The sequence below is a fragment of the Hyperolius riggenbachi genome, chromosome 11 (genome assembly GCF_040937935.1).
Source record: "Hyperolius riggenbachi isolate aHypRig1 chromosome 11, aHypRig1.pri, whole genome shotgun sequence".
NCBI classification, from domain to species: Eukaryota; Metazoa; Chordata; class Amphibia; order Anura; family Hyperoliidae; genus Hyperolius; species Hyperolius riggenbachi.
The window spans coordinates 223300442-223327267 of record NC_090656.1 but is presented as its reverse complement, the minus strand read 5'-3'; the positions used below and the strand labels follow the sequence as shown (position 1 = coordinate 223327267).

At 47.9% G+C, this 26826-nt stretch overlaps 1 protein-coding gene across 1 annotated transcript in view; it reads right to left on the bottom strand.

Annotated features, from left to right (window-relative positions):
* CSTPP1 (centriolar satellite-associated tubulin polyglutamylase complex regulator 1) overlaps positions 1 to 26826 on the bottom strand; it is a 198211-nt gene that overhangs the window by 86040 nt on the left and 85345 nt on the right. The window contains exon 3 of the mRNA XM_068261540.1: positions 6551 to 6681. Within this exon, the coding sequence (XP_068117641.1) occupies positions 6551 to 6681 (131 nt within the window). The remainder of the gene's footprint in view (positions 1 to 6550; positions 6682 to 26826) is intronic.

Here is a 26826-nt window from a genome sequence, read left to right as displayed (position 1 = left end):
TAAATTGGTTTGGGGAGGAGCTTATGATCTTGTGTACTGCTTATAAGGTGTCTGGCTGTTATTCACATTGTCACCATTCTGTGCTTGTTACCTTGACAAAGGGGACCCCACGGGGCCCCGAAACGTATCGTTGGTCTATGGAATGGCATGTGTCACTTTATTTGAATTAAAATATTGAACTTGGTTCATTTAGAGTGTGCAGCTGTCTATGAGACGGCGCTGCCATTCTCAAAACCCGATACTTACACATCCACGCATTACTTACTCTTTGTGCATTACTTACGCATTACTTACTCTTTGCTACGCATACGGAAGTTATGCGCGAGGACATCTTGTGGCCAAATAGTAAAATTACATCTACCCACTTTTTTTCATTAGAAGACATTTTTTAACATCTAAAATTAACCCCTTACCTCCCACACTCCCCAATAGTTATCCCCCAAAAAATTTTTGTAAAAATAAAATAAAAAATTTACAAAAATAAAATAAAATACATAAATAGTTACCTGAGGGACTGAACTTTTTAAACATGTCAATAGTGTATATTACTGTTAATTTTTGGGCTTGTAATTAGGGATGGCACCCAAAGTTATAGGTGAATGAATGGCAGGAGTGCTGACAGGTGAAAATTGCTCTGTTTTTTTTAAGGAGAAAACCCCTTGGAGGTGAAGTGGTTAAATCAAACCTAAAGCAAAAATAAACTTATGAGATAATGATTTGTATGTGTAGTACAGCTAAGAAATACAGTGGGTTGCAAAAGTATTCGGCCCCCTTGAAGTTTTCCACATTACTGCCACAAACATGAATCAATTTTATTGGAATGCCACATGAAAGACCAACACAAAGTGGTGTACATGTGAGAAGTGGATCGAAAATCATACATGATTCCAAACATTTTTTACAAATCAATAACTGCAAAGTGGGGTGTGCGTAATTATTCGCCCCCGAGTCAATACTTTGTAGAACCACCTTTTGCTGCGATTACAGCTGCCAGTCTTTTAGGGTATGTCTCTACCAGCTTTGCACATCTAGAGACTGAAATCATTGCCCATTCTTCTTTGCAAAACAGCTCCAGCTCAGTCAGATTAGATGGACTGCGTTTGTGAACAGCAGTTTTCAGATCTTGCCACAGATTCTCGATTGGATTTAGATCTGGACTTTGACTGGGCCATTCTAACACATGGATATGTTTTGTTTTAAACCATTCCATTGTTGCCCTGGCTTTATGTTTAGGGTCATTGCCCTGCTGGAAGGTGAACCTCCGCCCCAGTCTCCAGTCTTTTGCAGTCTCCAAGAGGTTTTCTTCCAAGATTGCCCTGTATTTGGCTCCATCCATCTTCCCATCAACTCTGACCAGCTTCCCTGTCCCTGCTGAAGAGAAGCACCCCCAGAGCATGATGCTGCCACCACCATATTTGACAGTGGGGATGGTGTGTTCAGAGTGATGTGCAGTGTTAGTTTTCCGCCACACATAGCGTTTTACATTTTGGCCAAAAAGTTCCATTTTGGTCTCATCTGACCAGAGCACCTTCTTCCACGTGTTTGCTGTGTCCCCCACATGGCTTGTGGCAAACTGCAAACGGGACTTCTTATGCTTTTCTGTTAACAATGGCTTTCTTCTTGTCACTCTTCCATAAAGGCCAACTTTGTACAGTGCATGACTAATAGTTGTCCTATGGACAGAGTCTCCCACCTGAGCTGTAGATCTCTGCAGCTCATCCAGAGTCACCATTAGCCTCTTGACTGCATTTCTGATCAGCGCTCTCCTTGTTCGGCCCGTGAGTTTAGGTAGACAGCCTTGTCTTGGTAGGTTTACAGTTGTGCCATACTCCTTCCATTTCTGAATGATCGCTTGAACAGTGCTCTGTGGGATTTTCAAGGCTTTGGAGATCTTTTTGTAGCCTAAGCCTTTACATTTCTCAATAACTTGATCCCTGACCTGTCTGGTGTGTTCTTTGGACTTCATGGTGTTGTTGCTCCCAAGATTCTCTTAGACAACCTCTGAGGCCGTCGCAGAGCAGCTGTATTTGTACTGACATTAGATTACACACAGGTGCACTCTATTTAGTCATTAGCACTCATCAGGCAATGTCTATGGGCAACTGACTGCACTCAGACCAAAGGGGGCTGAATAATTACGCACACCCCACTTTGCAGTTATTGATTTGTAAAAAATGTTTGGAATCATGTATGATTTTCGTTCCACTTCTCACATGTACACCACTTTGTATTGGTCTTTTACGTGGAATTCCAATAAAATTGATTCATGTTTGTGGCAGTAATGTGACAAAATGTGGAAAACTTCAAGGGGGCCGAATACTTTTGGAAGTCAATGTAGAGCATTAGTAGCACTGATATGGGTCCCATATTGTTTCCAGTACAGGAAGGGATAAAAAAACTTCAGTTATCTATGGAAAAGTGCTTTTCGGAGCTCTTCGACCTGCTGGGTCCAGGGGCGGTCCGCTCATGATGCCAGGTAAATGGTGTCCATCAGGCGGCGGGACACAAGAGCAGCATCCCACCCACTTCCCTCCCCGCAGCTGCAGACCGTTTTACCCCCTGAGCAGCGGCCGCCTCCTCTAGGACAGTCCCCCGCCTCCTCGCTAGCCGCTACAAGACCACTACAGAAACCGCTCTCCTGTTCCTTTATCACTCGGCGCAGCAGGTAGCCGCTGATCTGAGGTCTTGTAGTGACTAGTGAGGGCGCCAGGGACTGTCGTAGAGGAGGGAGGGAGGAGCAGACTGGCTACCTATACTGGGGGCACCTACCTGGCTAACCTATACTGGGGGCAACTATACTGGTTACCTATACTAGCTACCTATACTGGGGGCAACTATACTGGCTACCTATACTGGGGGCAACTATACTGGTTACCTATACTAGCTACCTATACTGGGGGCAACTATACTGGCTACCTATACTGGGGGCAACTATACTGGTTACCTATACTAGCTACCTATACTGGGGGCAACTATACTGGCTACCTATACTGGGGGCAACTATACTGGCTTCCTATACTGGGGCAACAATACTGGCTAACTATACTGGGGCAACAATACTGGCTAACTATATTGGGGCAACTATACTGGCTACCTATACTGGGGGCAACTATACTGGCTACCTATACTGGGGGCAACTATACTGGCTACCTATACTGGGGGCAACTATACTGGCTACCTATACTGGGGGCAACTATACTAGCTACCTATACTGGGGGCAACTATACTGGCTACCTATACTGTGGCAACTATACTGGCTACCTATACTGGGGACAACTATACTAGCTACCTATACTGGGGCACTATACTGGCTACCTATACTGGGGGCAATTATACTGGCTAACTATACTGGGAGCAACTATACTGGCTACTTATACTGGCTACCTATACTGGGGGAAACTATACTGGCTAACCTATACGGGGGGCAGCTATACTGGCTACCTATACTGGGGGCAGCTATACTGGCTACCTATACTGGGAGCAACTATACTGGCTACCTATACTGGGGCAACTATACTGGGGCAACAATACTGGCTAACTATACTGGGGCAACTATACTGGCTTCCTATACTGGGGGCAACTATACTGGCTACCTATACTGGGGACAACTATACTGGCTACCTATACTGGGGGCAACTATACTAGCTACCTATACTGGGGTACTATACTGGCTACCTATACTGGGGGCAATTATACTGGCTAACTATACTGGGGGCAATTATACTGGCTAACTATAATGGGGGCAACTATACTGACTACCTATACTGGCTACCTATACTGGGGGAAACTATACTGGCTAACCTATACTGGGGGCAGCTATACTGGCTACCTATACTGGGGGCAGCTATACTGGCTACCTATACTGGAGGCAACTATACTGGCTACCTATACTGGGGGCAACTATACTGGCTACCTATACTGGGGGCAACTATACTATCTACCTATACTGGAGGCAACAATACTGGCTACCTATATTGGGGCAACTATATTGGCTACCTATACTGGAGGCAACTATACTGGCTACCTATACTGGGGGCAACTATACTGGCTACCTATACTGGGGGCAACTATACTGGCTACCTATACTCGAGGCAACTATACTGGCTACCTATACTGGGGGCAACTATACTGGCTACCTATACTGGGGGCAACTATACTGGCTACTTATACTGGAGGCAACTATACTGGCTACTTATACTGGGGGCAACTATACTGGCTACTTATACTGGGGGCAACTATATTATCTACCTATACTGGAGGAAACAATACTGGCTACCTATATTGGGGCAACTATACTGGCTACCTATACTGGGGGCAACTATACTGGCTACCTATACTGGGGGCAACTATACTGGCTACCTATACTGGGGTCAACTATACTGGCTACCTATACTGGGGGCAACTATACTAGCTACCTATACTGGGGCAACTATACTGGCTACCTATACTGCGGGCAACTAAGCCTGGCTAATCTATACAGGGGGCACCTATACTTGGCTACCTACCTACCCTGTGGGTGTTTTTCTTTTGTTTGCACCACAGCTATAACGTGGGTTGAAAATTGTCAGGTGCTGTGTGATCATTCAAAATGGGGAGGACGGGCCTACTCACAAGTTTGCCTCAGGCAGCAAAAGGTCTGGAACTGGTCCTGACTGGGTTGAATACAGTCCTGTTTTCTGAAACACTTAAAAGGCCAACAGTGAGAGACAGCTTGAGATAAAGTTTTACAGCAGGGAAGTTCAAAGGATCATTATTTCTGCTTTATTTTGAAGACAGAGCGTGGTTTCTAAACTGAAAATATGACAGAATGATGCAATGTTATAAAAAAAAAAAAAAACTAGATAACTAACTTTTCTTTGCTACTAATCTTATATTTGTTATCTGCACTACACATACAATTCATTTTTCCATCAGTTTCCGCTTTAGGTTTGCTTTGAATGGTAAATCGCACTCGCTTTTTTAATTGCCGACACTAAAATAAAATCGCTACAAGAAGCAACAGGAATTGCTGCTGGAATCGCTTTAAAAAACGCTAGCAAAAATGCTGCGACCAGCAATAGCTCCCAGGCCTGAGTGCACTGTAGGTTCCAGCTTGCTCTAAAGATCATAATTCTGCTACCTCGTCACTCTGGTAACCAACAGAAACATGGGATTACTCCTCTACTATGGTTGCTAGGCAACTGGCACCTCTTACCTTGCCCAGAGGCGGTGGGGAGTCCAGCAGTGCAATGGGCGGGGCAGCTACCTTTCTGCACACATATGAATCTATTTCTTGTATTTGCCCGATACATTGGCCTCAATTCTAGTAGGGTTATCAAACAAATTACCTCATGTGAGGTAGTTTACCTCATGAGGTAATGACATTTAGCAATTCTGGTAGATTTTAGTCATGTTTTACCTCATGAGGTAAATTATGAGGTAATTCATGAGGCAATTTGCATTAATTTTACCGAAAATAGCTAGTCTCATGGAAATTAGGGGGCATGTTAGCACATCATTTACCGATCAGTTTAAAGGTGGCCACACACCATACAATCTTTTAAATATCTGTTCAATTCAAGAATTGCAATCCATTTTTCTGACTGATTGTAACATTTCAAAAATTTGACCAATGTACCACATACATATGTTCAATTATTCCCCAATAATGATAAAAAAATGATTGGAAACTCTGAGAAAATTGCTACAATCTTGCTACAAAAATTGAAGAAAAATTTCTAGCATTCCGGATCGATTCAAATCGAAAAAAACGGGAAATCTGATTTTTTTCAGTCGAATGAAGAAAAAAGCTTTAGATTTTTTCAGGAGAGCCAATCAGATTTATCGAAATGATGTAAAATTGGATCATTTTATTGTATCGTGTTTGGCCACCTTTAGACCTGCCTATACCTGGAGGTAAAGTCAATTTGTATGCGTTTTGCAATTTGTAGTGGAGTTCCTATTGCTGTTTTAGTGGAGTTCCTATTCAGGCTGTGTAATAGAAAAGAATAGTAGAAATAAAACTTTAAATATTTACTGGATTTTTTTTTTTCTGATAAGGGATGCCATAAATATAATTTTCATAGGTTGCTACATAATCAAACACACCTCCCCCCCTCCCCCTCATAAAAAAAACATATTTCAAAGACTATCCTAACTTATGGAAGACAATTAAAGACTACTATTATTTATTTACAGCATGATTACCGCTGAAATACCTCATATTTAACCGCACTTTATGCATTTAAAAGAGGAAAATACCTCATGAGGTATTTTACCTACAAAAAATATTTACCTCACATAACTACCAGAATTGATGCCATTAAAGAGAATAAAGAGCAGATGTGAGTGAAGTAAACAAGCCATTGACATTCCCCTTGTGTATCTCTCTTAGATGTCCATATTGCCTCATTATAAGATGAAGCATACATAAAATCCCTCCTAAGCTGACAAAGCTGCAGATTACTGAGACCCCTACTGCGGGATTGTCAGCACAGATGGAATCTACATCAAAGCGTGTCTTCCAACCTACACATAATGACCCCCCCCCCCATCGCCGCCCTCTCCTCACCTCCGTTCTTGGCGATCGTCCTGAAGCATCTCCAGAAAAGGCGCAGGAAGGAGGCGCGGTTGTGTGGGGTGCAACGGACAAAGCCGTACTCCCGGAACAGGACGTGGGTGCCCTGAGACACGCTGCTGAAGCTGTGCGGGAGAGAGGGGAACAAGCGGGGGGCTTATTAGTATTAATAGCGTCATTTCTCACTAGTATCCTTTACTCACTCAGAACACAACTAAAATGTTAGAACATGCTCTTATAATATCCCATCTGGACTATTGTAACATACTACTTTGTGGACTACTAGAGATGGCTTGAATAGTTCGCCGGCAAGCAGTATTCTGTGATCATCAGCTGTTCGCATTTGTGGTGAACAGCAAACATTTGGCGTGTTCAATTCGCCCCCTATACATAATCATTGAGCTAAACTTTGACCCCTTACCTCACAGAGTCAGCGGACACATGGCAGCCAATCAGCTAGCACCCCTTCCTGGACCCCTGCCCCCCCCCCCCCCCCCGCCCAAAAAAAAGCAGCTGCGGAGGCCATATTGGCTCAATTCCCTGCTGGCTGCTGACTGTAATGCTGGGAACACACAATACGGTTTTTGCAGTCGATTCTCAGCGCATCCGATTTACCATTCGATTCTCTGCTCAATTATCTTATCTTCCGCTCGTTTTTATTATCTTTTTTCCATTGACTTCTATTAAAACTTGAGCGGAAAACAATCGAGCAGAGAATTTATCAATCGAAGGCATCTATCGGAACGATTCTTCCTGCAAAAACGAAACGTGTGTTCCCAGCATTAGTGACAGCAGGGTCAAACTTGCTACAGATATGTAGGGAAAGCATTAGCTAGGCCTGTGTCCTTGTTCCTCATTAGCTGTGAAAGCACCCCAAACAGCCCTTTTGAGGGCTAGCACATCGGTCTCCTGTGTTTTTTTTGTGTGTGACACTCCACAGCCCACTGACACCCCGAGCTGTGTGCACACTACTGCTGTTGCCTCATTAAGTTGCAGGCACAGAACCACTCCAGTGCATTATTATTTCACTGTATTCTGATAGTACTATTGTATCTCTCTGTGTGAGACACTCCACAGCCCACTGACACCCAGAGATGTGCATAATGTGATTTCTGCCCATTCTACCCATTAGGGTTTAAAACCTAACTTTGCGTCAACTCCGTAATTTTTGGTAAGACTTTTGGCATGGATCCCCCTCTGGCATGCCCCTATCCAGGTGTTAGACCCCTGGAAACAACCTTTTTTAATCATTTTTGTGGCCAGAAACAGTCTTTGTAGGTTTTCTTTTAATTCGCCAGCCCATCGAACATTTTGCGGAAGCTTGCATTCGCGAACGGAAAAGTCTATGTTTGTAACATCTCTGTGGACTACCAGCTAACCAACTGGCAACGCTCCAATCTGTACTGAATTCGGTTGCTCATCTCATGTATTTTTCTTCTCACTCTTCCTCTGCTGCCCCCTCTGTCAAGCTCTTCACTGGCTGCCAAATAACTAGAGGATCCAGTTCAAACTCTTAACCCTAACCTACAAAACTCTCCATAATCTCTCACCCCGGTACATCTCCTCACGAGTTTCCAGATACCAACCCAACCGGAATCTCAGATCTGCACATGGTCTTCTTTTGTCCTCCTCTAGAATCACCTCCTCACATTCACATGTACAGGATTTCTCAAGTGCTTGGCAGTTCGGAAAAGCGTTATTTCCCACAATGCAACGAGGTTCACAGATGGCAAACTGCCAGTGCCATTGCATTACACTGTGGGAGGGGGCTCACCACAATATCAGCCATACAGACAGGGGGGTCTATTCAATGATCTATTTGAGAAAAGGCAAAGAAGTCTCGTGGGAAAGGGGGCATCAGCTACTGATTGGGATGAAGTTCTATCCTTGGTTACAGTTCCTCTTTAAAAAGAGAGCCTGGGAGGGCTGAGCGGATCAGGTAGCCTCAAAAACTGCCGCTCTCAGCTGCTCCTGTGGGACGCAGTGGCCCACTTTCATTTTCGTGTCCTGCGGGTCGTGAAGGCTGGGAGGAGAGAGATCTCTCTCAGCGTGCAGGGAGGCAGGGAAGTGGCAGGGGCCGTGGCCAGGGAGAGAGCGCTGCCCAATGGCAGCTCTGGAAAGCCTGCAGGAACGCCCCTAGCGGGCTTTTTGAACAGGGAATCAGTAATTCTGCGCCTGCACAGTCCGCTCCGGCCCACGTGGTGGTATTTGACAGCGGCGTTCGCGCAGGCGCAGTACAGAGCGACCTCCAGGTCGCTCTGACATCGCCGGGGACCGGATCGGAGCTCCGGCAAACGGCTTCGGGCAGAGTTGCGGCGAGGGAGGTCCTGGGAGCTTGGGGCTGGAGGAAGCCCCCGGTAAGTAGCGTTTATTTTAGTAAACTTTGCCTGACCACTCCTTTAAAGGAATTCCGAGGCCAAAATCCGGGCCCAAAACATAAAAAAAGTTAGCTACCTTCATGGCTTTGTAAGGCACGGAGGACGCCATCCGCGCCCTCCGTGCCGTTCCGCCCGGTCCCCTCTGGTGAATAGCCCCCCGAAAGGCTGTGACCCCACGGTCCGGGTCGGCATCTTCTGCCCCTATAAAGATGGCCGCCGGAGCTGGCCACGGCTGCGCAGTCCGCATAGCCGCTACTGCGGCTGCGCAGCTCTAGGGCCAACCCCCCGATCACGTAACAGGCAGCGTGGATCGGAGGGTTGGCCCTAGAGCTGCGCAGCCGCAGTAGCGGCTATGCGGACTGCGCAGCCGTGGCCAGCTCCGGCGGCCATCTTTATAGGGGCAGAAGATGCCGACCCGGACCGTGGGGTCGCAGCCTTTCGGGGGGCTAATCACCAGAGGGGACCGGGCGGAACGGCACGGAGGGCGCGGACGGCGTCCTCCGTGCCTTACAAAGCCATGAAGGTAGCTAACTTTTTTTATGTTTTGGGCCCGGATTTTGGCCTCGGAAGTCCTTGGGAAGAGGAAGGAATGGGAGGGGCATAGCAGGTATCATTGCAACAAGCCCGCCTCTTCCTGTCTGAAAACTTGACTTTAACCGAGCCAAAATTTTCAAGGCGTGATTTTGGAAACTGGGGGTGGGAAAGAAGAAAACAGACAAAGCACAGAGGTTTGTGGATTCAGCATGAACACACCTCTGTGTTTACCTTAGGAAACCTTGCCTCGGGACAGGTGTCCTTTAAGACAAACATTCATTATCCGTTAACAAAACAGCTGCCTCTTGGTATAAGCAAACACTGTACAAAAGATATTTAATATTTGACCTGTACTAAGGACAGGAACTTCACTCCTTCCTGCAACCTGCTTGGCAAACATGAACATTACCAGATTATCACCGTAGGTGCTTGTGGAATACAATTCCTAGACACCTGCGCTGCCGTGAGCATGGCGACACACGGCACTCTGCGATAGGCCGACTGGAAACGGGTAAAAAAAGAGCCGTGTATTCTAGAGTGTGCCCTCTGCAGCTGCCCATGCCCCAGGCACAGGAACACCTCTGAAAGAGCTCCATTGTCTCCGGCTGTTTTGAAACTAGGAGCGGGCACCCTGCCAGGGCAGCAGAACTGTTTCGGCAATCCCAGAGACTTGGCGACCTGTCAGATGAAAGGTCACTGGATACCAGGTACCGGAGCTCTCCTCGGTTCTGAGCCAAGGCAGCGTGTCCCGACTAACTTCTGCCAACAGAACATGGGCGTCCCCCGACCGCTCGGCAAATCATCACCAGGCTGAAACAAAAACAAGGACGCCCGCTCACAATAACAAAAGGCAGGCTGATCAGAGAGACCGAGCCCTCGGAAGACAATCGATAATTCATGCGCTAGAAAGACAACACGCCACAGCAGCCTGTGCCAGATCAAAGGATCGCTCCCACCAACAATAATAACCATTTAATCCGCTCAACGGCACTTCAAAGCACGCCAGTCATGAGAGTAAATAAAGGCGCTGCAGCAAGAGTTATTACATTCCACTGTGGCCTCCGAGCACAATTTCTGAATGATACTAAACACACCTGCTGGGAACTGGCATCACATTGACAACACAATGATCTGAATCAGGGGCGTGACTAGAAATCACTGGGCCCCCTGCGAAACTCTAGATGGGACCCAGTCCCCTTGCTTTCTGCACAGGTGAACTGAGAGCCAATGTTATTCTATCAGCTAGTGCACACTTGAATGTGTTTTCCCCACGCAGATAAAAACAGACAGCAGTGAAGCACCGCAGGCATTTTCTCTATCAATTACATTAGCTTCTGTGATAAACATGCATGTTTTCACACATACAGACACGCATGGTGTGCAGAAAACACATACAGAAAACCGACAGACGAGTGTGCTCCCAGCCTCAGCTTATTACACTCACTCTGTCCATCTCTGATTGAGCAGAACCGCCTCTGCAGACTCCTCCAGCATCACTACAGTATACAGGACTTGGGGCTGTGGGTAGAGCAGCACTGTACACAAGACCCTGCTGAACACTGAATAGGGACTGTCTACAAATCTTTGTCTACAAAACTTTGTATGATTCCTTATCAGTGGCTGAGCAGATGCAGTCATTAGAACAATTCTGCAGAGAGTAGAAAGTGTTTTTCTCTCCATGCCCTTAGTTGTCAGTCTCTCAGGACGGGCCGTGTAGCCCCAAAGCTTGGCATGGCTATAGCAGTAATGCTATAATCTGTGTCTTGCGCACGGGTAATTTGGGGATCCCGCAATTGCCAGACCCCAAATTATTTTTCCTTCCAAGTTGATAAACTTGGAGAGGGAATAGCATTTAGCGCCACCCCGAATTTGTGTGGCAGAAAAGCCTGCTGTGCCCAGCTGCCGTGCATACAGACTGCCCCAATGATCTATTTGAGAAACGGTAATGATTTATCGCAGGAAAGAGGGTAAGGGCTACTGATTGGAATAAAGTTCAATGCTTAGTTAAAGTTCCTCTTTAAATCCTGATAACATATTTACTAGGGATGAGACAGTGACATTTGTAAGCTTAAGTTGAAGAGAAATCGAGAGCCCAATATGGTGTAGTATGTCAAAATTGATGGGATAAATGAAACAGTGAGATGGTAATACTCACAAACACGGGTTACCACCTAGGTAACCACTCATTTGGCAGGTGAGGAGATTAGACCTGTCCTCACTCAGGATTAAGAAGTCGCTCTCTGTAGATAGGAAGAAAGGGGGTAGATCACCCCTCCACCTGGGGTGGACTCAAATATATTGGTAGGTGAACAGAGGAGCCAGAAGGATAAAAGTACATAACATTTTTAAAAAATTGCTGGGAGAAAGTGGTGGACCCGCCTCCGTTAAAGCAGACACCAAGGACTGTAAATATATAGATATACACATTTATTGAAAATACCCCAAAGATGCAACGCGTTTCGCGGGCACAGCCCACTTCTTCAGGCAATAAGCAGGGGATAAACAACAGCAATTCAGTTATAGCAAGCAGAGCACCTCTGTGTCTTGGTGTCTGCTTTAACGGAGGCGAGTCCACCACTTCCTCCCAGCAATTTTTTAAAAATGTTATGTACTTTTATCCTTCTGACGCCTCTGTTCACCTACCAATACATTTGTAAGCTTGATCTCTTGGCGAATCAGGCCTTTATCCCTTACCGAACTAATCAACATACCTACGAAGGGCCGGATAACACAGACTTCTGCCGGCATGTCGGTCAAATGCTTTTCTGCAAGCGTGCAGAAAAGCATTTAACGGCTTTCGGCGGCTTTTATCAGCAAACAGCATTTTCCACCCCCGCACTGAGAAGCGACAGTAAGCAACGCCAGAAGCAGCAGTTTGCTTCTAGGGTCGGCTGAAACGTCAGGAAAAATCAGGATCAGAACGTGCCTCTCACGCAAACGACGATACAAGTGATGCCCATTCACTATAGGCCCCTTTCACACTTGCCTTGCAAGTGTGCATTGACTTACTCTGTTTTACCGCAAGGTAACACAATGACAATGCAAGGCAATGGGACCTAGCGCACTTACTTGCGTTGCACTGCGCCGGAAGTGCCCAATTGGCCTCCAGAGACATCTATTTCTAAACTTTCAAAAAGCTCCAAAAATAACTGACTGAACAGCATTAAAGGACCATTATTGCAAAAAAAAAAGTAGGCAGTTAAAATCTGACAGAACCGACAGGTTTTGGGCCAGTCCATCTCCTCATGGGGGATTTTCTTTGCTTTCAACAGCATTTCCTGAACAGCAGTTTAACTGCCAAAATAGTAAGATACCAGCCAGCCTCTCTACTCACTTGAACATTATTTATTCAGTTAGAATTTGCAACTGCTGTTTAAAACAAAGAAAACCCAGAGAATCCCCCATGAGGAGATGGACTGGCCCAAAACCTGTTGGTTATTTCAGAGTTTAACTGCCTACTTTTTTCATGATAGTGGTTCTTTAAATGTTACCCTTTCAGCAGCACATATTGGTACCCAGAGCTGATGCCCTTCACCAGCTTGTCATTGTGATGCAAATATCTACACAGTCCTTACTGATATGATAGCGCAGTCTGGGCAAGCGGCTTGGGCACTGAGCAAACAGGTTACAGATACAGAGAGTGAGATTTGGCTTATGTGCCAGTCTGCCGTAAAGACACCACGGGCTAAACATTAACCTGTGGCTCGAGTAGAAAACTGATTACAGGAAATACTCGCTGAACACTTTTCCCACGTTATTTTTCACACTTCACATTTCTTGGACATGCGTAGTTTGGAACTTGGCCCGGGCAGAGCATAAACACTCGTACCTCCGGCCGAGAGGAATGCACTGCTCGGGCACTGGATTGGTAAAAATAACAAGTACAGGGAACGAGGGGGGCCGTAGTTCACGCTAAGAGCGTTTTTTTTTTTAAGCGCTGGCATTTTTTAAATCGCCATCGCTTGTGCAATGTTTCCCTACGAGAGTGCCCACATGTGAGCATTTCAATATCTTTAAAATCGCAAACGCGCTGCCTGTACCATTTTCTGAGCGCTTTGGCTCAATGGAAGGTATAGGGAAACCGCAAAGCACTTGAGAAAGCGCTTTGTATACTGATTTCCCCAGTGCTTTTATGAATAAATACATTGAGCTTCATTCACTAAGACAAATAGCACGCCTTATCCGAGTTAGCATTCCTTATCAGAGATAACACACCCTACCAAAGTTAACACGCCGGATCAGAGTAGCATTGTGAGTGCTACGAACCTGCAGGGGCTCAGGGCAGGACGAGTGGAGCTCTCATCATTGCCAGTTAGCAGGCATAAGTTCATAGCGCTTGCTATGCTACTCTGATAATGCATGTTAACTTTGATAAGGCGTGTTATCTCTGATAAAGAGTGTTAACTCAGATAAGGCATGCTATTTGACTTAGTGAAACAAGTCCATTGTATTTATTCATTGCTGGGTCAAAAAACTAACGCCAGGAAGTGAAAAAACGAATCGCTCAGCAAAAGTGTTTAGAACAGCACTTACAAAAGTGCTTTAGTAAGCGCAAAGTGCAGGGAAAAGCGCTTTTAAAAAAGCTCAATAAATCGCTCAGCGCTTGCAATGGTGCTGGTGATTTATAATGTGAACAAGGCCTTAGGCTAGGTTCACAGTGGGGGGTTGCAGTGCAAAGTAACAGCAGCTTTGTAATGCCAAACATTGCACTGCGATACAAGAGCAGTGCGACATTCACAGTGTGGCCGTTGCAGGGCATCCGGTCAGTAGGGATGGTCGGAAATGCCAATTTCTGATTCCGCGGTAAATCCGCATTCCGCCATTGCCAAATACCGATTCCGCATTCCGCTACCAATTTCCGCATTCCAATGCGGAATTTCCGCCGGAAATCGCGGAAATTACGCCCGACTTTAACATCGATTTTCTCAAAAGCTATAAGGTCTTTTTGAAAACTTTTTTTGCATCTTGTTCAGGAGATTCTGTTTAATAATCCCTGAAAATTTGGAGTTTCTAGGACTTACGGGGGCTTTGCTATTAACCGCTAAAGTCGGCGGATTTTTACTGTAATGTAAATGCAGAAAATAGGCAGATGCAGATTTTCTGCATTTTACATTACAGTAAAAATCCGCCGACTTCAGCGGTTAATAGCAAAGCCCCCTTAAGTCCTAGAAACTCCAAATTTTCAGGGATTATTAAACAGAATCTCCTGAACAAGATGCAACAAAAAGTTTTCAAAAAGACTTTATAGTTTTTGAGAAAATCGATGTTAAAGTCGGGCGTAATTTCCGCGATTTCCGGCGGAAATCCGCCTAACGCACTTGCATTACCGATTTCCGCATTCCGATGCGGAAATGCAATTTATGATCGGAATCTCGGAAATTGTATTTCCGCGGAATCCGAATGAGCATCCCTACCGGTCAGAGTGCAGTACCCCAACGCACTGCATACACCGCATATCGCCCATGTTATCAGTACAGTGAAGCATACTTTTCATTGACTGTGTGCTTATGTATGCAGCACAACACGAAAATAAATTGCAGCATCATTTTCCCAATATGTTGCGTTCTTGCGGCTGTTAGCAATTAAATACCTACTTCCCTACATACCTGGCAGTCACTAGAAGCATAAATCAATCAAGGAGTGAACCTGAATAACCAACAATATAGGTACAAGATTTGCAAAAAAAAATGCAAACCATGCAAAAAAAGTGCACAGTGCATGTATACAAAAGTAATAAAGTGTCTAATGCTAACAACATCTGAGTAATAAATACTACAACTGAGAAAACTGTATGCAAATATAGAATACATGACTTTGCATATATTTTTGCCAGTTTGCACTGGTCTTGTTAGCATTAGACCATACATGTCAAACTCTGGCCCTCAGAGCCATTACATTTGGCCCTCAAGTGGTTTCCCAAATTTGCATTATGTTTGGCCCACTCTAGACCACCAGGGAAGCCATATTGGAGGTGAAGCTCTACAACACCAATATGGTGAAGCCATATGGGAGAAGGACGGGGGAAAGCATTAAATACTAGGGAACTGTATAGGGCCTCTAGACACCAGGGAACTGAATAGGGGAGGGTGGACCACTAGACACCAGGGAACTGTATAGGGCCTCTAGACACCAGGGAACTGAATAGGGGAGGGTGGACCACTAGACACCAGGTAACTGTATAGGGCCTCTAGACACAAGGGAACTGAATAGGGGAGGGTGGACCACTAGACACCAGGGAACTGTATAGGGCCTCTAGACACCAGGGAACTGAATAGGGGAGGGTGGACTGATAGACACCAGGGAACTGTATAGGGGAGGGAGGAGAACCACTAGACACCAGGGAACTGTACAGGGGAGGGTGGGGGCCTCTAGACACCAGGGAACTGAATAGGGGAGGGTGGATAACCACTAGACACCAGGGAACTGAATAGGGGAGGGTGGGGGCCACTAGACACCAGGGAACTGTACAGGGGAGGGTGGGAGCCACTAGACACCAGGGAACTGAATAGGGGAGGGGGGATAACCACTAGACACCAGGGAACTGAATAGGGGAGGGGGGATAACCACTAGACACCAGGGAACTGAATAGGGGAGGGTGAGGGCCACTAGACACCAGGGAACTCTATAGGGGAGGGAGGATAACCACTAGACACCAGGGAACTGAATAGGGGAGGGTGGGGGCCACTAGACACCAGGGAACTGTATAGGGGAGGGAGGATAACCACTAGACACCAGGGAACTGAATAGGGGAGGGTGGGGGCCACTAGACACTAGGGAACTGTACAGGGGAGGGTGGGAGCCACTAGACACCAGGGAACTGAATAGGGGAGGGGGGATAACCACTAGACACCAGGGAACTAAATAGGGGAGGGGGGATAACCACTAGACACCAGGGAACTGAACAGGGGAGGGTGAGGGCCACTAGACACCAGGGAACTCTATAGGGGAGGGAGGATAACCACTAGACACCAGGGAACTGAATAGGGGAGGGTGGGGCCACTAGACACCAGGGAACTGTATAGGGGAGGGTGGGGGCCACTAGACACCAGGGAACGGTATAGGGGAGGGAGGAATACCACTAGACACCAGGGAACTGTATAGGGGAGGGTGGGGGCCACTAGACACCAGGGAACGGTATTGGGGAGGGAGGAATACCACTAGACACCAGGGAACTGTATATGGGAGGGTGGGGGCCACTAGACACCAGGGAACTGTATAGGGGAGGGAGGATAATCACTAGACACCAGGGAACTAAATAGGGGAGGGTGAGGGCCACTAGACACCAGGGAACTGTATAGGGGAGGGAGGATAGCCACTAGACACCAGGGAACTGTATAGGGGAGGGTGGGGGCCACTAGACACCAGGGAACGGTATAGGGGAGGGAGGAATACCACTAGACACCAGGGAACTGTATATGGGAGGGTGGATAACCACTAGACACCAGGGAACTGAATAGGGGAGGGTGGGGGCCACTAGACACCAGGGAACTGTACAGGGGAGGGTGGGAGCCACTAGACACCAGGGAACTGAATAGGGGAGGGGGGATAACCACTAGACACCAGGGAACTGAATAGGGGAGGGGGGATAACCACTAGACACCAGGGAACTGAATAGGGGAGGGTGAGGGCCACTAGACACCAGGGAACTCTATAGGGGAGGGAGGATAACCACTAGACACCAGGGAACTGAATAGGGGAGGGTGGGGGCCACTAGACACCAGGGAACTGTATAGGGGAGGGAGGATAACCACTAGACACCAGGGAACTGAATAGGGGAGGGTGGGGGCCACTAGACACTAGGGAACTGTACAGGGGAGGGTGGGAGCCACTAGACACCAGGGAACTGAATAGGGGAGGGGGGATAACCACTAGACACCAGGGAACTGAATAGGGGAGGGGGGATAACCACTAGACACCAGGGAACTGAACAGGGGAGGGTGAGGGCCACTAGACACCAGGGAACTCTATAGGGGAGGGAGGATAACCACTAGACACCAGGGAACTGAATAGGGGAGGGTGGGGCCACTAGACACCAGGGAACTGTATAGGGGAGGGTGGGGGCCACTAGACACCAGGGAACGGTATAGGGGAGGGAGGAATACCACTAGACACCAGGGAACTGTATAGGGGAGGGTGGGGGCCACTAGACACCAGGGAACTGTATAGGGGAGGGTGGGGGCCACTAGACACCAGGGAACTGTATAGGGGGGGGAGGATAATCACTAGACACCAGGGAACTAAATAGGGGAGGGTGAGGGCCACTAGACACCAGGGAACTGTATAGGGGAGGGAGGATAACCACTAGACACCAGGGAACTGTATAGGGGAGGGTGGGGGCCACTAGACACCAGGGAACGGTATAGGGGAGGGAGGAATACCACTAGACACCAGGGAACTGTATATGGGAGGGTGGGGGCCACTAGACACCAGGGAACTGAATAGGGGAGGGTGAGGGCCACTAGACACCAGGGAACTGTATAGGGGAGGGAGGATAACCACTAGACACCAGGGAACTGTATAGGGGAGGGTGGGGGCCACTAGACACCAGGGAACGGTATAGGGGAGGGAGGAATACCACTAGACACCAGGGAACTGTATATGGGAGGGTGGGGGCCACTAGACACCAGGGAACTGAATAAGGGAGGGTGAGGGCCACTAGACACCAGGGAACTGTATAGGGGAGGGAGGATAACCACTAGACACCAGGGAACTGTATAGGGGAGGGTGGGGGCCACTAGACACCAGGGAACGGTATAGGGGAGGGAGGAATACCACTAGACACCAGGGAACTGTATAGGGGAGGGTGGGGGCCACTAGACACCAGGGAACGGTATAGGGGAGGGAGGAATACCACTAGACACCAGGGAACTGTATAGGGGAGGGTGGGGGCCACTAGACACCAGGGAACGGTATAGGGGAGGGAGGAATACCACCAGACACCAGGGAACTCTATAGGGGAGGGTGGGGGCCACTAGACACCAGGGAACGGTATAGGGGAGGGAGGAATACCACTAGACACCAGGGAACGGTATAGGGGAGGGAGGAATACAACTAGACACCAGGGAACTGTATAGGGGAGGGTGGGGGCCACTAGACACCAGGGAACGGTATAGGGGAGGGAGGAATACCACTAGACACCAGGGAACTGTATAGGGGAGGGTGGGGGCCACTAGACACCAGGGAACGGTATAGGGGAGGGAGGAATACCACTAGACACCAGGGAACTGTATAGGGGAGGGTGGGGGCCACTAGACACCAGGGAACGGTATAGGGGAGGGAGGAATACCACTAGACACCAGGGAACTCTATAGGGGAGGGTGGGGGCCACTAGACACCAGGGAATGGTATAGGGGAGGGAGGAATACCACTAGACACCAGGGAACGGTATAGGGGAGGGAGGATAACCACTAGACACCAGGGAACGGTATAGAGGAGGGAGGATAACCACTAGACACCAGGGAACTGTATATGGGAGGGTGGGGGCCACTAGACACCAGGGAACGGTATAGGGGAGGGAGGATAAGCACTAGACACCAGGGAACTGTATAGGGGAGGGAGGATAACCACTAGACACCAGGGAACTGTATATGGGAGGGAGGGGGCCACTAGACACCAGGGAACTGAATAGGGGAGGGAGGAATACCACTAGACACCAGGGAACAGTATAGGGGAGGGAGGATAACCACTAGACACCAGGGAACGGTATAGGGGAGGGAGGAATACCACTAGACACCAGGGAACTGTATAGGGGAGGGTGGGGGCCACTAGACACTAGAGTTGGAGTCAGATGATTTTGTACCAACTCCACTGCTCTGGTGGGGAATTCATGTGGTCTTCATATTATTGTGACAAATCAAACGATCCAGGCATTGTCATTTGGGTGCACAATCTGCACTCAAACAGCAACCAACAGAAGGGTCTCTCTTTGCAGCTGAACTCTGAGAGGCTGCAGTGGTGCAGCCTCGGGCAGCACGGTGGCGTAATAGTGGTTAGCGCTCTCGCCTTGCAGCGCCGGGTCCCCGGTTTGAATCCCAACCAGTGCACTATCTGCATGGAGTTTGTATGTTCTCCCTGTATCTCCGTGGGTTTCCTCTGGCACTCCAGTTTCCTCCCAAAAACATACAGATAAGTTAATTGGCTTCCCCCTAACTTGGGCCAAGACTATGATACATGCACTACTACATGATACATACATAGACAAATGACTATGGTAGGGACAGGGGCATTTTTTTGGCATAGGCATTACAGGCCACTGCCTGGAGTGTCATTAGTCATGTGGGGCACCATGCCCCTGATTAAGCCCCACCCCTGAACTAAGCCATGCCCCCACGGGTGTTTGTATCTCCTTCTGTCTCCCTGTGCCACCTCTGCACCCCTGTGCATCCAGAAATGGATTAAAGTGAAATGGTACCCTAGGCAATCAACGACTTTGGGCGCTCCTTAGATGGCCACCTAGCTTTTTTTGGCAAGATTTGTTGGGGACTAGAATAAACCAGGCCCCTAGACTCTCTTCAGGCTCTAGGCAGCTACCTAAGTTGCCTTGTGGATGATTCAGCTCTGTGTGCATCCCTCTGTCCTACTGTGCCTCCCTCTATCCCCTTATCGCACTATCTGTTCCCTTCCTCCTTCCTGAGCTCCCCCAGTCCAGTGTGTAAAGGCAGAGTATAGCGCAGCAGAAGTTGTGCACTAACTTCCCCTCTGGAGTCCAGTGCTGTACTTGTGCGACCATCCTGTCTGTTTCCTGCTCCCTCTAGTGCTGGCTCTCCTCATGTAGCCTGAAATTACGCTACATGTGGTAGGAGATGCTGGGCACTAGGGCGAGTGGTGAGCGGACAGGTGAAAGCACAGCACTGGACTCCAGCGGAGAGGTGACAGCAATGCTTCTGCTGTGCTATACTCTGCATTTACACACTAAGCTGAGGGAGTGCAGGAAGGGGATGTACAACCAGATGCGACGGGTTGTTTGCATCTCAGGGACTCCCTGTATTATGCATCCACCTTATACGGCACATGGTTTATATTCTGTTACGTGTGGTGCTTTTTTAGGGGGGGGGGGGGGGGCAGGACTTTATGCCTAGAGACAAAAAGGCTAGAAATCTCCCCTGGGTAGGGACTAGATTGTGAGCGCTCTGAGTGACAGTTAGTGAGAAGACAATATACTCTGTACAGCACTGCGTAATATGTTGGCGTTATATAAACACTGAATAATAATAATGGCTTGGATCAGGCCCAGAGAGCGGACATAAAGGCCTTCACACCTTCTGGTGTCTAATATCACTTTGCCCGGCTGTTTGATATATGTTTCACTGCCTGCAGATTCACTTTAAAGTGTAATCCACCCCACGCCGTAGCATTCAATGTACACTGAATGTCACGGGAATGCTGTGAACTATATGAAAAGCGCTCAGCCCGGGGCCTAGGCTATCATGTTTAATCAGCAGCTTTCAACTGGTGGAACCTAATGCCGGGTAAACACGATAGCAATGCGTAGATTCTATACCGCTAACACGGGCAGGCCACCCCCGCCATGACCGTGTGTGCTTGCTATGTGCTGATCACACACATGCATGGGGGGGGGGGGGACAATGGATGGAAAATTCTTCAGCTAGCAGAAATATTTAACCCCTCGGTTCCCCAGCGATCTAACAATGTCTCATTCTGTGAAACGCGTCTGGGGCCTTTTGTCACAAAGCGGTGATTCACGGCTCTGCGGCCGGACGCGGACTTGTTTTCTCGCTTGAGGAGGTCAGTAAGTTAACACCGTCTCTTGCTCATCATCTGCCTGGGGGGGGGGGGGGGCGTCAAACAGGCCACTAAACTGTTCAAATGAGAGGAGTGTGAAGACGAGACGGTCCCTTTGATGAGAGCGGCCTGGTGGGGTGTGCAGTAACTCAAGCCCCCATTGTTGTGTGTGAGGTGCTGAGTGTTCTGTCCCCCCTCCTTCTCCTTCGGGCCACACTCTAGAAATACAAGAGCATTAGAGTATTGTACTGTGTTGGACATCAGTCAAGGCCCTTTTCCACTTACAGCGATTGTGATGCTGAATCGCAAAATCGCAAATTGCTAGCGATTTTTGAATCACTAAGGTTGCCACTTTTACATAGGAATCGCGGTAGGTATTACCTACCGCGATTCAATTTTTACCAAAGCGCGATCATGTCTCAGAGCGATTTTTACAACGTTTTTGCAATGCAAGTGTATTGCATAAGCAAAATCGCGTTAAAAAATAGTGACAAGGCGCAATAGTTAGCGTTTAGCAATTTGCGATTGCTAGTGGAAAAGGACCCTCAGAGCTGGTTCACATTCGGGGTGCAAATCGCGATTGCAACTGCGATCTTGCTGCTCCAAATTTCACGATTTTACTGCAGTTTACGAATCCCGTTGAATAGAATGAGAATAACATTGCAATCGCCACCAAAATGCTGCGTGCAGCACGTTTGCGATTTATGCAAATGCTAAACGCTGCAGTGAAAATGATCCCGTGGGGTACAGCTGCACATCGCCGGCGATATACAAAGCGCCCCGCTGTGAACACGATCTCAAAGCGGGAAGTTTTGAATCAGGATGATACAATTTATTGGCGAACTTAAAAAAAAAGTAAGCTTTCCGCTAATAAGCCTTCTTCAGACTCAATTCCTGCATACTGACAAGGTGTTAGAACAGACAGCTTATGTGCATTGAACATTAGAAGGAGATACAGATTTTGCCACCAGTATAAATAAATGTTATTGAGATGCCTTAATTACATCAAGACATCAAAAGAGTTCATGCAGCCTGAATCCCAGGTATGTGAGTATAAAGTAAACAACGGGCTTGATTTACAAAGCGGTGCAAACTGTTAGCACGCCTGTGAAAACCCCCTTAGCACGTCTAAACGAGCTTTTCGCTCGCAAAACTTTACGCGAATAGAACTTTATGCGCGTAAAACTTTATGCGCGCACTGCACAGAGCGCAGGGCGCTCCGCGCGAAATGCCCATTAAAGCCTATGGGACTTAGCGCGCACTTAGGACTTTGTGTGCGCAAAACTTTGCGCGCGGTACTTAGCGCGCGATCTGATTGAGAAAACCGGTGCTAACCTACTTAGCACCCTGGTTAGCGCGCCTAAAGACTTTAGACGTGCTAAGTAGGTTAGCACCGCATACTGAATCAAGCCCCAAGGGTCTTATCTATTTGTCATAAATTAGCAAACATCCCTGCAAGAACCCTTCCGATATACTGTTTTGTTTCGTTTTTATAACGGTAGTAAACGCAACGTTTAGGGCGTGCGACCAGCCCATTATTTTAAGTGATCAACTGCTGTTCCATTCAAATGAATACAAGCGGTTGTATAAACGTCAGTGCTGGATTTTTGCATCATTTGTGTAATTGCTGTGGTAAGGCTCCTACCCACTATGCGACTTTTACAACGATTTTCCCGATGACAAGCAATTTTTTTTTTTTGAGCGATGAGGAATAATTTCTGCGATCTAACAACGTGTGTACAGGTGCGAGATTATGCAAACGACATTTGGCGACTCACAGCGATAACGACCATCATGGCGGATCAGATTAATGCTGCCCACCGGAGGGAGTGTGACATTGATCCCAAGCGTGCACTTTAACCTTTCAGCCTATTGGCTTACTAGCTGGATTGCATAGCTCTGATTGGGGGACAGCCACCTGCAGGTTAAACCTTGATTGACGGGTAATTGATTTGATTGCTGATTGTTAACCAGACATATCATGGTGTATATAAGAGGGGGTTTCACATGTATTCAGATGTCCTGATGATGCACCACACACTATTGGCGTGAAACAGCTGTAGACCTTTCCCCCACTGATTTGTACTCTCTTCAGCAATGGCACTGTATCTTTAACTTTTTCTAATTAATAAATTAAACTGAATTTTTGCATTGGACGTGCGTGCCCTCTTTTCTTCTCTTTTGGATATAGTGTGGACTAATACTGGGCTACTGCACTCCTTATGCTTAAAGGGGAACTTCAGCCTAAACAAACATATTGTCATTAAGTTACATTAGTTATGCTAATTAGAATAGATAGGTAATATAATCTCTTACCCACCCTGTTTTAAAAGAACAGGCAAATGTTTGTGATTCATGGGGGCTGCCATCTTTGTCATGGGGGCAGCCATCTTTTTGGTTGAAAGGAGGTGACAAGGAGCAGGAGACACAGTTCCAACTGTCCTGTGTCCTGATAATCCCTCCCAGCTGCACACGCTAGGCTTCAAATGTCAAATTCAAAATGTAAAAAAAAAAAAAATTTGCACCAAAACAGCAGAACGAGAGCAACAACATCAGAAATCCCATCATGCTTTGCACAGCATCAGGGGGAAAAAAGCCAGGGCAGTTTTCTTCTGTGCGGCTAAAAATGAGGCTTGGATAAGAGAAACAAAGTTCTGATGCTGTGAAACTGCTAAAGAAACACCAAGCCTTTTCAGTGCTGCTGAGTCAATTTTTAGTCCGGAGGTTCACTTTAAGTCACGGTCCGGTGCACTGACCTTCCCTCAAATTGCATGGCGGATCAGATCTTAAAGATCTCCAATGGCTCTGCGCAAAGTATTGTGATCGCCTGATTTCCCAATGCGCTCGTCGCGTGATCCCGCTGGCAGGAAGATGGATCGAGGAACGATCGTTGTCGGGGAACGTCTCTGGGATGTAGCGCCCCATTCCGCCGGCTGCATTTAGCAATCCCAGGAGCTCAAAACCTGACAACAAAACGCCGGTACACAATTCTGAAGGATGTCGAATGCAGGTTACGGAGAGGCTTCTCATAGGACTGGGGACCTCAGCGGTGGTTTGTCAGGCAAAGCCTGTCCTGCGAGATCTCGGCTCTGCCTGAACGCACCGCGGGTGACAGGAGCGGCAGGAGAGGGCCCAGGAGCTGAACAAATATGAACCCTAGAGAAAGTCAACTGTAGCGTGACAATAGGGGACATGAGTAGCCTTGCACTGAACCGTGATAGCATGTACTGTTCACGTGTGCTGTCTCCAGGCTTGCAGCTACATACCAACCCTCCCGACCTCTACAGCAAAGAGGGACGTCTTTCATGGTGAAAAACTAGGAAAGCACATTTCTAGGCACAAATCGGAAAATTACATCTAGACGTTCCATACAATCATTTACGATCGTTCATAAGAAGAATCATTTGTAATCGATCATTCGGCAAATTGTATAATTAGTGGCCACTTTAAGAAGGGGGGGGAGGGGTTCGTGTCCATTAAGCAAGGGGGGGCAGTGTTCTCCCCAGAATTTTTTTCCAGCCGGGTGGCATGAAAAGGTAGCCGGGTGGGTTGCAACCAGGGGAAAGCAGGGCCGGCAACTCTGCTTACAGCATAGGACATCCCTGTACCCCCTATCACGTCCTCTGCAACCCCTATCACGGCCCATGCATTCCTGCACCCCCTATCACATCACATTCATCCCTGCACCCCTATCACATCCCATGCATTACTGCACTCCCTATCACCATGCGTCCCTTCACCCCCATTACTCTCACCTAATACTTTACTGCAGCTCCACCTATCTCCCAATAGACAACTCAAACAATACTATTACCTTATAACATAGGTTATTGCACTCTGACACATTTCATACAATACTGTACCACTATCACATTCCACATATCACTGCACTTCAGTATGCTCCCTTACAGCACCCGCCACACTCCACATATTATTGCACCGACCTACAGCTTATTAGTGATCCCATCCCATCACCCTACATTACAGCACATACATTGCAGCATTACTACAACCATTCTATTTATAAATACACAACCATTCTATGATTATTACACCCTGCAGTATAGGGTACCCCTCTGCCCTGGTCCAGTATGCTTGCACTTTAGCACCGCTTCCTACCCCCCAAAACCATACCTCCCAACTTTTTGAGATGAGGAAGAGGGACACTTAAGCCACGCCCCTGCCACAACCCCATCACAACCCTATTCATGCATACTATAAAGATTTCATAAGAAAAATACGTTGTTTTATAATTCAAACCACCCTGGTCCTTTTTATCCTGGTTCATTTTCCTTCATGTTCCTCATGTTTCATAGTAACATTTTACCGTTCGTGATATATCAATTTAAAGTATGGGAATAAAATTTACAGTCAAACACATTTTTAGTCGAGAGGTATATAGGCCTGAAAGAGGGACAAATGAGGAGGAAAGAGGGACAGGACTCCCAAAGAGGGACAGGTGGGAGCCATTTAACATTTCCCAATGTCACCCCCTCCCCCTGCTCACCCCTTTGGCAGCCGCGATTAGGATGAGTTGAATGGCCTCCTTGATGTAGTAGCGCTTGTCCACAGCACCCTGTCCTGCCGCTCTGCTGGAACACTGCGACCCACCTCTACCGCCCGCTTGTGCCCGGCTTCTGATTGCAGTACGGCTTCACGCTGAGTGTCTTCACAGCCATGATCGGCTGCGAGGAGTATACACGTGCTGCAGGCAGCCCAAGGGAGCCACTGGCCAGGCCACTGTACGGACGGGGGATGGGTGTACTAGAGGGGACCGGAGGATGTGCTCCCTAGTTCCGGCTGCGCTGCATCATATAGCGCATTGCTGCACATCGCTTCTCTTCCATATCCCTGCGGCAGCGATCTGACGATCGGACAGAAGAGAACTCTACAGGCGGGGAGCGCAGCCGGAACTAGGGAGCACATCCTCCGGTCCCCTCTAGTACACCCATCCCCCGTCCGTACAGTGGCCTGGCCAGTGGCTCCCTTGGGCTGCCTGCAGCACGTGTATTCTCCTCGCAGCCGATCATGGCTGTGAAGACACTCAGCGTGAAGCCGTAATGCAATCAGAAGCCGGGCACAAGCGGGCGGTAGAGGTGGGTCACAGTGTTCCAGCAGAGCGGCAGGACAGGGTGCTGTGGACAAGCGCTACTACATCAAGGAGGCTGCCGCTGATCTGAAGATATAACAGGCGCCAGGAGGGCAGCGCAGCCGTAACTAGGGATTGCTATATTCAGAGGGAGACCCGCTCTATGCGGGGAGACGGCAGCGCACATGAGCGTGTGATGCGGGCGGGCCTTGGAGCACCCGGGCGGGGTTTCAAAACAGCCGGGCGGCCCGCCCACTTAATAGGTCCTGGGGAGAACACTGGGGGGAATTAGCGTTAGGCATGGGGGGGATTGGTTAGGGTTAGGCATCCATAGAGGAAGGGCTCTGTGTGAGAATAGGTTTAGCAACAGTAAAATATCTGTAAAATTTACCATTATTTTACTGTCAGAATTACCACTGCCCAATAATATTTACTACCGTACTATGCTTGAAGATACCGCAATGTACCTCACTTTCCTGGAACTAAAGAAAGACCTGAAGAAACTTGCACAACTGGACAGCGACATC